The sequence below is a fragment of the Medicago sativa genome, chromosome 6 (assembly GCF_051527215.1).
Source record: "Medicago sativa cultivar Bolivia chromosome 6, Bolivia_mono, whole genome shotgun sequence".
Classification (NCBI taxonomy): Eukaryota; Viridiplantae; Streptophyta; class Magnoliopsida; order Fabales; family Fabaceae; genus Medicago; species Medicago sativa.
Window position 1 is genome coordinate 36,649,787 of NC_140754.1, and position 13,916 is coordinate 36,663,702.

At 32.8% G+C, this 13,916-nt stretch overlaps 1 protein-coding gene across 1 annotated transcript; it reads right to left on the bottom strand.

The window, feature by feature from the left end:
* Positions 1-514: 514 nt before the first annotated feature.
* Positions 515-1,012, bottom strand: LOC146914878 (uncharacterized). The gene has a single exon (XM_085721160.1). The coding sequence runs from the start codon at positions 1,010-1,012 to the stop codon at positions 515-517; it is 498 nt and encodes a 165-aa protein (XP_085577286.1).
* Between the last annotated feature and the right edge of the window lie 12,904 nt (positions 1,013-13,916).

A 13,916-nucleotide genomic window follows, 5' to 3' on the forward strand; every position in this document is an offset into this window, starting at 1 on the left:
TGATATAAAATTTTCATTAATGAAAAAATTGTAAAATATTATAATTATTATTATGATTAGTTTTTATTTTCAACAATGATATGATTATGTCTAATAATTTATTTGTTTCCCTCACTTTCCCATAAATTTGTGTTTTCAGAAAATTCTAAGCCAGCAACACAATCCATTTAAACTAAATGGATAAAACTTGAAGATAAATAAAAAAAATATGCATACGATATAAATCAATGATGATAGTTACACGATGTATTTATGGTGACAAAAAATTGAGTCCTTTAATGAGTGAAGTTGTTATTATGTTAAAAAATATCCTTGATTACAATAACAACATGTCTTGTTATCATAATAAACAATGGGAAACACACAACAATAAACCTTATTTTATTCAAACTGTATGACATTATTATTTTATCCAGAAAACAACAAAGGAAAACACAAAACAATATTTGCTATCTTGTAGTTATATGTGAGGAGTGGTTCTGCTGCATTACATCACTATCTAATTTGGCTGATTTCAATTGTCATCCAAACCATCCAAGTCTGGCATATCAGCAACAATGTTATTGTTGCTGGATTCATGTGTAACATGATCAAAATTGTCAATGACACCATTACCATATATTGGGTCATCCTCTTCAATTTCTCGAAGAGTTCCATTGATAGGCATTGCCGTATAGAACTCTGGTTTCTTGAAAAGAGTAGCCTCAATCCAAACAACACCAGCAACATAAACCTTTTCACCCACGGTTCCACCAAACATTTGTCTGCCACTGCTAGAGAGGCAAATGGAAAAAGAGCAGCATGTTGTATCAGTGATGAATCCTGGGGTAACACGATAACAATTGGAATTTACATGTGTTCCAATTAGAGATGTCATCTGGAACGGTCCTTCCATGGGCAAATTTGGGGCACTAGCTACCGAGTGGAGCAGGGTAACATCAGAGAAAAGACCTTTATTGGTTATATTATCATTTAAGGTCTTGTGGGATGGCACTTCCTCTTCTAACAGCATCTACTGGTGTTTTTATGTTTAAGAGGAAGGGCCATCCTGCAAGACATTAAATAATAACATCACCAGTAAAGGTCTTATCCTCGACATTACCCTTCTATACCTGGTAACTTGTGCCCCAAATTTTTCCATGGAAGGACCGTTCCATATGACATCTCTAATTGGAACACATGTAAATTTCGATTGTGGTCGTGTTCCCCCAAGATTTATCATTGATCCAACATACTCGTCTTTTTCCTTTTGCTCTCTGCCAGTGGCACACAAATGTTTGGTGGAACTATGGGTGAAAAGGTTCATGTTGCTGGTGTTGTTTGAATTGAGTCTACTCTTTTCCAGAAACCAGAGTTCTATACTGAAATGCCTATCAATGTAACTCTTCAAGAAATTGAAGAGGATGACCGAATATATGCTAATGGTGTCATCAAGAATGTTGATCATGTTGCACATGAATCCAACAACATTTTTGTTGATATGCCAGACTTAGATGGTTTGGATGACAATTCAAATCAGTCAAATTAGATAGTGATGTCATGATGTTGAACCACTCCTTACATATAGTTGCAAGATGAAAAATATTGTTATGTGTTTCCCTTTGTTGTTTTTTGCATAAAATAATAATGTCATGCAATTGGAATAAAATAAAGTTTATTGGTATGTGTTTCCCTTTGTTTATTATGATAACAAGGCACGTCGTTAATGTAATCAAGGATATTTTTTAACACAATAGCAACTTCACTTATTAAAGGTCTCAATTTTTTGTCACCATAAATACATAGTGTACCTATCTTCATTGCTTCATATGCATTTTTTTTTATTATTTATCTGCAAGTTTTATCCATTAAGTGACCCAGTTGAGGAACAAGATTCAAGTGAAGCTGAAGGTACTGAAGCCTTTTTAGATCAAGCAGATTCAAAGGCAAGGACGAACAGGTACCAAGAAGGAAGTCTTCATCAACTGGTGCAGCTGCTGACTAAGTCCAATGTGGAGATGCCAACAGCAGTAATGCTGGAGCATAACCCATGTTGCCTCAAAATGTTACAAACTTTAGTGCAGATGAAGGAGCATCCAACTAACATGGAGTGAGTATCTTTAACTGGAGATTGCCACGCTATGACTGAAGAAGGGACATCAATAAAGCTCGAAGACTCGGAGAGTTTCAATATTCCAGTATCAATCAACAAAGTTTTGCTTGGTGAAGCTTTGTGTAATTTATGAGCCAGCATCAATTTGATGTAATTAACAAAATTCAAGAAGATAAAAGGTTTAAGGATGAAGCCATCTGAAACTCTGATAGGTGTAGTTGATGGAACAATGACAGAACCCGAAAGACTGGTGAAGAACATGCAAATAGAGGTTGAAGAATTCAAAATCCTGGCAGATGTAGTGGTGATCGATATAGAGGAATTCCCAGTGACGTTAAGTAGATCTTGTAACACCCAGAGACCCGACTTTTATTTATTAAATAAAAGAGTATATTTATTTAAATAGGTGTTACACATACTCAACAATTCTCCTTTTCATAAATAGAAAATCATGATTTAAGCAGTAAATATCCATCAACTTCAAATAAAACATAATAAGTTCTCAAGATTCAATGCTAATCAAAATATAGTTCCATTGTCAACTCCAAGAAAAATATAACAGATTACAAAATACCCCAACCCTAATGTTACAGAATCAGAGCAACACAGTTCATCCACATAAATTTTCTATTCAAGAATAAAATAAAGATGGAAATGATGTTGTATATTTTTAATTGTTATATTTCAAAATTTAAATAAAATCAAGTCTATCTAAAATTATGCTTTACACGATTTTATCAGTTCCTAAATAAGCTAATCTTGATTTGATTTTCTTGCTTAGTCATAAAGCTTCCATATATTTTTCAACTGAAAAATGGTTTTATCATGTGGCTATTTTTATGGAATATGTGGTTAATCAACTTTGTTTTCAGCCACGTAACTTAGCCATCACTTCTATATACTTAAGACAAAGCATACTTGCAAAATATATAGATGAACCTGCACATAGTATACACTCATATACTCTCTCACTTCCTATTTCTCTACACATACTTATTTTCTCTCATCCAAAATATTGAATTTCTGGGTTACATCTCCTGATATCTGAGATAAATTTGAGTTGTTCTGTTACCTCCGGTTATGATTCATAATGGGGAAGAAATGTTGTATCCTGGGAGGATATGAGCTTATGAGGCTGATAAAATCCTCAAGGACAGTGACTATGTGACGCTTCAGGTTACATGACAGTGTGTTGTTTTGCAGGTTTCCTCTAATTTGATTTGTGAAGATTTTGATGGAGTCGTGTCTGCAACCAAATTCGATAAGTTCCTTGTGCTTTATTTCACTTTATTATTAGTCATGTTTATTTGTTATGATATTTCTGTTAAATTTCTTATATGTGTCAATTTCCACGTCTAATTTTACAACAATCTTGATGATCTTATTTTCTAATTAAATCTGTTTGTGCCCTAATTTTAGATGAGCCTCAGTTAATGGTTTTAATTAAAGTCATGGAGGACACTTCAAGCGTTGGAAATGAGCAAACTACTTTGCTGTTAATTGGTTTCTCTATATGTGTTTTCACGGATACTAAACGTATGGGGACATCTATGTTTATGTGTTGAAGAAGCCATGTAAATTTTGTTGCTGCTGATATGGATATACATATATGTGATAATTTGAGATAAGTTCTTTACATGGTATGCATATATATTTTTTTGATACGCTAATTTGTATATCTATATGATTGGAGAAATTTATCAAGCATAATTTATAATGTTCTTGTTGGATGGATATACTCTAAAATTGAATGGCAGCATGAGTGTATATATTTCAGATTCTAATAAGTTAATCATATATTCGGTGGACAATTCTTAGCTAATTGAGTGTTTTTGACCAAACTGTGGTCACAAAGTTGTAACATCTGACCTGACTTAGATTTCAGGCTTGTTGGATTTTGATTAATTGACTATTATTTATGCCAAACTGATGTAGGCATAACATTCCCTTTATCTTATTTTTCGATATTGCCAAGCATGAAATATGACTATTGCGACACTATTTTTTTTTGGTAGTGAGTGACACTATTTGTTTAAACACACTGTTAGTTTTCTCTAATTTTGAATTCATATTCTATTTTGAGATATCATTTGTGAATATTTATTTTTATGCCGTATCACTTTTAAAATGAGGGTTGTATTTGATTTAGTTAATTCATGACTAGTATCATGTAAAAAGTTTTATAATTTAAAATATCATAGTTTGGAAGTGTATGTTTTTGTTAGATAGATAACATGTTATACGTAATTGAAAATACATTGTTGATAATGAGAAAGTATATGAGATTATGTGCATATTGGTTGAAATTACTTGTTTGCAAACTACCTTTTTTTGATACTACTATATTTAGCATAATTAACTTGACAAGCCTCACAGTTTGATTACTTCTATTTCTTTAATTTTATTTTGGCTTCAATAAATGAGTTAGTTGATGTTATATGTGTGAAAATATTATACTTGTATTCTTTGAGGAATATTTGAAATGACTTTGACACCTTATATGAGTCTTCTTGAAAAATGAAAGTAGTGATGACTTAATTCAGGAGTTAAATTTATGAGTAATTAGTTTGGAATCTGAAGTTAAATTGTTGAGAATTACTTATGATGTGCTAACACTTGTTTAAAGAAATAAAGTTATACAAGCTGATCTGAATTAAGGCATAAGAGAATTAAGTGTGGTTTGTGGTATAAAATCATAAAGATTTGCGATTGTATAATACTATCCTTTATAAAGTTTCTTAGTAAGTTTAAATATTTTGAAATTAAAGTGTTGAGTATATTTCATGATTTTAATGCTACTTGATTAAATAAAATTGAGTTGACATTGTCACTTGGAAATTATTCAAGTAGATGAATAATCATTCACTTATGTTACCCAATGTGGGGGTGTTGTCGCTTGAAAGTATTTTAAGTAAACCTGTGTGATAAATATAATCATAGATTTAATTTTTCCTTTGCAGAGATGTTGTCGCTTAGAATTTATCTAAGTAGACTCGATGACATATATCAAAAAGTCAGTTTGACAATATATGAGATATTGTTTAAAAGTGGATAAACCATTGTATTCATATAATACAGTGACGTTAATTAGATATGAATCCAATGAGAATAAATTTATAAGTAGATTTATCTTACTGGTGAATATGTTTTCGCTTAGTAGACAACTAAGCAGACCTGTATGAATTTATTATGAAGAAGAAGTTTATAATTGTTAACTTGGTAAATATGAGATTTATTGACTGAGAGACGTCGTAGTCAATATTCTTTGATGAAAGAACTTTTTATCTTCATCAATGTGTGTCAAGTACGTACTAATAAAGCCCTTGGGATGAAATAAAATTGTGAGCATCGAGGGGATTGAGACTTAATCCAATGGAAATCGACATGTGATAGGAACCCAACCTTTGTGATTGGAGATCCCATGAAGAAGGTTCAATGTGGTAAGAACAAGTCACATGTTAGTTCTGCTAGCGCTAAATTTAATCTTAGTCTCTTTCCTATGGTGTATTTGAGTAAGTGCTAGACACTGCAATATTGAGAGGATAAGCTATAATGCTTTCAACGATTATCATATCCCTTATTGGTTATGTATGACTTGCAGCATACACTTGATGAAATCGCCTATATGAGTGTCAAGTGGGGCTGCTTGCATGAGATCTTGGCAAAATCTCTAGAGCACTCATGAATACCGGGCACGTGCATGGCCTATTAGCGCACAACCGCGCAACAACAAGAATTGTGGGGTTGTAATGTGATTATGAGACCTCTAACATACAAGGGTTTCATAGCTTGCTAAACCAATTCATTGTGTGTTAAGTCTTATTAGTCTAGGACGGGTTCCATAGCTTGCTATACCGTTCTGATGCATTACATCTACGATGTTTACCCAGAAAACTCTTTTTAACTTTTTATTTTAACTTTTGAAATATGTGGGCGATTGTTGTATATTTTTAATTATTATATTTCAAAAGTTAAATAAAATCAAGTCTATCTAAAATTATGTTTTACACGATTTTATCAGTTCCTAAATAAGCTAACTTTGACTTGATTTTCTTGCTTAGTCATAAAGCCTTCCATATATTTCTCAACTGAAAAATGGTTTTATCATGTGGCTATTTTTATGGAATATGTGGCACTAGTTATATGCTTTTGACTTTGCCCATAGTGGGTGGTTAATCAACTTTGTTTTCAGCCATGTAACTTAGCCATCACTTCTATATACTTAAGACAAAGCATACTTGCAAAATATATAGATGAACCTGCACATAGTATACACTCATATACTCTCTCACTTCCTATTTCTCTACACATTCTTATTTTCTCTCAACCAAAATATTGAATTTCTGGGTTACATCTCCTGATATCTGAGATAAATTTGAGTTGTTTTGTTACCTCCAGTTATGATTCATAACGGGGAAGAACTGTTGTATCCTGGGAGGATATGCGCTTATGAGACGGATAAAATTTTCAAGGACAGTGACTATGTCACGCCTCAGGTTACATAATAGTGTGTTGTTTTGCAGGTTTCCTCTAATTTGATTTGTGAAGATTTTGATGGAGTCGTGTCGGCAACCAAATTCGATAAGTTCCTTGTGCTTTATTTCACTTTATTATTAGTCATGTTTATTTGTTATGATATTTCTTTTAAATTTCTTATATGTGTCAATTTCCACGTCTAATTTTACAACAAATAAAATTCTGGTGCCACCTTCCCAATGTCTCGCAGCTAAAGCTCCTAGACCTGAGTATCTGTACTCCCACGAGTACAAACACCACAAACACACAACAAAAGGGGTGAAAACATAGTTTATAACACATATTTTGTACACATAAATGGGAATCAAATAATAGTAATATTTCAGTCATCAACGCTCATGTACACCATTCACAATACTCACTAAATTAGACATCAGCATTCATAATACTCACCAATTTATAGACATCAACATTCATAATGCTCACCAACTTATAGACACCAACATTCATACATCAATCATAACATACACAATTTTCAAACATCAATACTTTACATGCAAAATACACTTCATTCCTATCACCTATATGCATCTGGTACCAATTCTACTCACTAATTTTTGTATATCAGAGTTGTGTTACTGAACACACACTCACCAATCTCACCAAAAATCGTGATAATGATATGATGCATGAGGACACTCACCAATATAGAACACACAATAATTCATCACCAGAAATCAACATCATAAAAAACATTGTCTCACCAATATTAACACCATTTCACAACATATATCTCACCAATGTTTCAACACCGTTATACAATGCATATCTCACCAATAAGATTTATCTCACCAAAATTCAATACTGTTAACAAGATTTATGATAAACAAGAATTAACTCACCATTCAAATCACCATAAACAATTAACTCACCAATAAAATCACCATAAACAATATTCGTGTGACCAATTAACGACACCACAACACTATTCTAATCAATTAACGAAAACATTAATACATTTATTCATCTTATCAGAACAACATTATAATATATATAAGTTTATATCCTCATTAATAACATTATAACCTATTATCTCATCTCATCAATAATAACTTTATTACATATTATTCGCATCTCACTAAATATAACATCATTAGCCAAATCATTAATCTCACCTATGACTTCAATATAACCTAATATATTATCTCACCACTATTATGACATTTAATATTATCAATTATCAACAAACTACCATCCCATATTTTCAATATATTTCCATATTCTACTCCCTTAGATATTTCATATCTTAGACCCACCATTATTTTTAAAAATTCACTTCTAACACCTAAAGATATTTCCCTCGCCTACTTGCATATAAAACAATGTAGTGATTCGATTCGACATCAATCTGATTCGATTCAGGGATGTTTGAATTGATTCAAGGGTTAAAAAAAGGACCATAATTAAACACTGATACGAATCAAAGATGTGTGATTGAATTCAAAAAATTTCAGATGAAGATTGATAAGAATCAAAGATATTTGAATCGAATAATTGACCTAGAAAACAAAGTTTTAGCTTCAAGATTACTTCTAAATTTTCCAAAGTCCCTGTTTTTGAACCCATAACTCACTATTCGTTCCTAAACATCTCCCTAGGGTTACCCTAACATTTAAACATCAATTTTCATTCAATTTACCTAATTACAACAATCTTTTACATGTTTAATTCACTAATCAAAACCATAGTAGTTTTCAATCTTTCTCTTGAACCTAGGCTCACCATCAGCACACCTCAACACCAATATTCACTAATTCTTTCTACTCATCCACTATGATCATAATATACATCGTAACAACACAAATTTTCAGAATTAATTGATACAATGACATGAAGGTTTATGAACCCTTATTTCTCCCCTTTTACGATTATCAACCCAAAGATGAATGATTCTCCCCTTACCTTAAAGTTTTACAGCAGCGGTGACTTCCACATATGAGTCTTTCTCCAAGCTCCTCTTTATGCCTCCTTTGCCTCCTCTCTCTCAAAACCTAGTTTTCATTTACTCCTCTCAATTTCTTTCTTATGTTTTTTGTAACCCTAATTCCCCAATGTTCTTCTCTATATATAGCCACTACTTGGGCCTAGTTTAGTTACTATTCTTTCTGTAACTATAAAGCCTTTTTGTTTACACCACTCTCTGTCTAAGCCACTTATGGCAGGTCATCTTACGTTATTCTTAGCATGTTTTTTAGTCTATTTTAGTAGGTTTTACCATCAAAACAAATGAGTATTAAATCAATTGCCTATGATTTTGGAACATTTGTATTGTTTTCTATATTTGAGTATGTAATTCGATTTTTACTGAAGCATAGCAATTTTAGGGTGTTCTTGAGGATATTCATGGAGAAATCAAGCAAATCACGCAAGCAAGACATCCGAAAATTTATGTGGTCCTTGGGAAGATAAAAATGAAGATTCAAGAGACCTCAGAATACTTTACTGAGGGAGGAATTATGTTCCCAAGTTCCAAGACACTTTGAAGAAAATACCTAAAAAGACGAAGAAAAAAGACATTTCAACATCAGCTAATGCACTGATGCGCCTAGGCGCACCAGATGGGGCGCTAGGCGCCCAGAAGCATCCAAAAAGTGAGATGGCACATGTAAGTAGGCTTCAGACACCCAGACTTCTAAGGCATGTGCGCCTAGTGTAATGCCCTATTTTATTATTTATTTATTTGATTGAGTTTAGAGTCTTTTTATAATTTAAATAATATATTGGATAAGTGATATTTTTATTATGTGTTAATATTTATTAGTAGCCCCTATTTTATATATTTAGTGGAAGAATATATTTAGTGGGAGAATATATTTAGTGGAAGAATATATTTAGTGGAGAAATATAATTATTTAGAATAATGAGGCTTTGGGGCAGAATTGGAATTAAGAGAAAATAAATAGGTTAAGGTCTATATAAAAAGGAGAGCTAGAGTTAGAAAATTATATTACGTGCAAAACTGTTTTGGAGAAAGAGGAGAAACCTAGAGAAAGAGGAGGAGAAGAGAGGAGTCAGAAAAGAGAAGTCTGTAGAATCCTTGCAATCAATTAATCTAAGGTGAGGGTGGGACTAACCTTCTTTAATCATAAGTATATGGTTCTGAAATAGGGTTTAACATGTTTGTTGTTGTTTTATTTTGATGATTAGAGAATTTAGGGTTCGAAAAGAAGATAGGTTTTGAATTGCAATTTAATTGATGAATTATGCTCAATTGATGATTTATGTTATGTTGTTGTTGATTTGTGGTTGGATTCATGATTATGAGTTGTGGTTGTTGATGATTGTTGTTGTTAATGTCATATTATGAATTGGGTATGAATTATGTTGAGTTGTTGTTGTTGTTGATTGTGATGATTTTGAATGAATGTGAAGTTTGAATAATATAAGTTGATTTTTCTGATTATTTTCATCTCTGCCCCGAATTTTGATATAAAAACTGGTATTGATCGGTGCGGAATTGGTCTTAGGTGTAAACACCAAAGTTGTAGGCATGGATGCTAGCTTTATAATGCCGTTGTTCTGACGTCAAAACAATTTATAGAACTCGAGTTATGGTCAAATTACTGCACGTAGGTCATAGTGAATTTTTATGAATTTCAGTACAACTTTTCCCGAATTTTGAAATGAAAACTGGTATTGATCGGTGCTGAATTGGTCTTAGTTGTAAACACATAAGTTGTAGATATGGATGTTAGCTTTCTAATGCCGTTGGTTTCAGTTTAAAATGATTTATAGAACTTGAGTTATGGTCAAATTACTGCACGTAGGTCACAGCGAAATTGCACAGTGACAACATTCTCTGTTTCATGTTTTTGCGTTTTGTTCATATGTTTCTGTTTTGAATTGGTCTTTGGTATAAACATGAAAGTTGTTGATAATTGCGATATCTTTCCAGTAGCCTTGGTTTGAAATGAAAATATGTTATGTATAATTTATTATATTTTTACAAAGATGCATGATGAATTGTTGATGTTTGAATATTATGTTATATGATGAATTGTTGATCTTTGAATACGATGTTATATGATGTATTAGTTGTTGAGTTGTTAAGATGTTAAGATGTCAGGTTGTTGAGTTGTTAAGATGTTAAGATGTTAAGATACCAAGTTGTTGGGTTGTTAAGATGTTAAGATGTTAAGATGCAAAGTTGTTGAGTTGTTAAGATGTTAGGATGTTAAGATGTCAAGTGGTTGAGTCTATTCATACAAACGATGAGGGCTCAAGCCCTGGAGCCTTGTGCTCAATAACGACGAGGGTTCAAGCCCTGAATCCTTGTGCTCAAAAGCGACGAGGGCTTAAGCCCTGGGAGCCTTTTATGCTCAATAGAGACAAGGGCTTATGCCCTGAATGGTACCACATGCATGATGTCTTAGTTGTTGTTGCATTGTCGTAGTTAAAAAGTTGTTGTTGCATCGTCCTTTATGTCTAGTCGAAGTTGTGGATGTCGTAGTTGATTTATTGTCGTTGTTGTCAAGTTATCAATAAATTAAGGAGTTGAATTAAGAAGTATTATGAAGAAGTAACATAGTTAAATAAGTGTTATTTATGTTGTTAAATTCTGCTGATGAATTATATGCTTATTATTATTGAATGTGAAATCTCACCCCTTCTGCTTGGAAATTGTTGCCTTACATGGGTAACTTGCAGGTGACCAAGAATAGTTGCAGTCTTGAGTAGTCTCCGCCGTGTCGTCTTAGGTTGCTCTGATACGTAACGGGATGGGGGGATATTGCTTGTTTTCCATGTGTTACGTATTTGCCATGAACAATGATATTTTATCATGAACTATGTTTTGATTATGAATTATGTTGAAGAACCTTTGATTTAGATTTTAATAAGTTGAATGATGTTGAGGCCATAGTGCCATTATGATGAATTAATTAAGATGTTTTATTTTCCGCTGCAAAGTAATTGAAATATTGACAGGTGCTGTTCGAATAAATAGTGACTTTATCCTATTAGAAAATTATGTAAGTGTGACATCCTGTTTTAAGTTGAATACTCTGATCTTTTTGTATTATTTTAAATGTTGGGAAAACGGGGTGTTACACCTAGCGCATGCCCTAGGCGCCTGGCGCATGCGAAGTTGCGAAAAAGTCACTTTTTGTGACTTTTTCGCCCTTGAATGCCCATATTTTTAGCCCGAGTGAAGTGTAAACTTTCCCTATAAATACCTCCTTCCACATTCACAATTTCTCGTTCAGAACTAGAGCAGTTCAAGAGGAAGGCGATTCTAGGAGCTAAGGAGGAGCTCTATCTTCTCCTATCTTTTCTAGGGTATGTTTTTATCTTTTTTTATTTTGTCTTAGTTATCATGTGTAACTAGATATTTATAGGATAGGGTTCTAAGATGAACCTCTATTTATTTTGCTGGATAATTATTTAATTTAATGTCGTTAATTTTAGTATATCTTATGTTCGCTATTTAGTCTTATTGGATTAATTTATTCTGCTGAAGTGCAACCCTAGATTTAGTACATAGGTTGTGACAGGGCCTAATATTGACATTACTATCATGATTCTTATATCTTGATATTTATATCTTGTATACTAATATCTACCTATCTAGGAAGTAAGTAGTTAATAACTATACGAAAGATACCGAGAGCGAGTTGACCCAAATAGTAAGTACTTAGGAGGTAACATTACTAATATTGAGTAAAATATGCTGAACCTAAAATGTAACTAGTTATTAATTAGGGAAATAAGCAACAAGGGGAGTGAACCTAGTAAGAGCATTGACCTCGACCTCTTGGTAAGGTAGATGCTGATAGGGCTGCTCGTTTGTAGAACTATCAAGGGGAGAAGGAGAGTGTCCTACGATTAATAGATTGAAGAACCTTTAGGAACACTGGACATACCCCACACTAATAATCCTTACAAAGTAAGCAGAATCCTATAGGAGCAATAACCCTATATCGTAACCGCGCGTATAATCTTATTGTGACCATCTTGCCTTTGGAAATTTAGGAATGTCAATATAAAGTCTATGTTTCCATTACTTTTGAATTAGCAAGACCCCGCACATAAGGATCACCGTACGATCAGTATGTGCAGTTATCCATCAGAGGGATAGACCAATATCAACCGAGATAGTATAGACCCTGCACGTAAGGATCACCGCACGATCAGCAGGTGCAGCTTGACAACCGACTAGGTTAGAACGTCGCAACGGCCTCATAACTTGTATAGTCTACTTAAGATAACTAAACACGACATAAATGTTATTTAATTCCAACAAAATAGATAGGGGGATTCAAAGATTCCTAACCGCTGCTTACTTTTTTGCAACCAAAACAGGTAACATGCCCTGTTGCAAACAGATAAAAATTGTAATCTTTAAGCCTTATCTCTTTTATTTTACATCGTCAACTTAAAATATGTAACAGAAATTATTTGCATGAAACGACAATCCCTATGGATATGATACTTTGCTTATCACTTTATTACTTGGTAAATGATTCGGTACACTTGCCTAATCCGACCATCAGCCACTATACGCTACACAACTTACCACTTACACCCCTTTTCTATCCAGTTTTGCTAAAACACCAGTGTGTGCACTTTACTTTCTTATTCTTGCGAAAACCACAATTTTCTTCCGACAATTGTTTTCTCCCTTTATTTAACTAATTAATTAACTCCACTAATTCCTCATTAATCATAACTTATATTACCACGAATAATTTAATTTAATATTATCGAGAAATTAATACTAATAAAAACAATAATACTAATAATAAAAGTGATACTCATGATAATAATAATAATAATACTAATATTATCCAATAATAATACTAAAAGATTAATATTAAAAATCGAGGTGTTATAAATATTTTCTAGCAACAACAAAGGTTCAAATCAACATTTAACATAGAGAGATTGTGCGTAGGTCAAAAGGTCAGTACATGATATATCATCTCTCAAAGGATAACATAAAGTTAGATGTTGGTGTTGAATGCCATGTTGTAGGGGTTGTGGTTATGGTGCATAAGGAGATCCTTATGCACCGTGCATAATTGCTTTCTACACCCAACATAATTGCTTTCTACACCCCAAGTGAAAAGAATTATTTGGGGCCAAGCCCACTCTAAAATCTATTTATTTGCGGGCCTAATAAAGCCCCATATTATAATTTTTTTCTTAACAATTTATTTATGCAAAATAGCTTATTCGAAATAGTTTATTTATACAAAACAACTTATTAGAATGATTTTTTAAAAACCGCTTATTCAAAAAAACTTATTTATGCAAAACAACTTATTCCGATTAATTTTAAAAAACAACT

What these genes read in the sequence shown, in the direction of transcription:
- LOC146914878 (XM_085721160.1), bottom strand. Translation starts at nt 1,012, where the DNA reads ATGCTGTTAGAAGAGGAAGTGCCATCCCACAAGACCTTAAATGATAAT.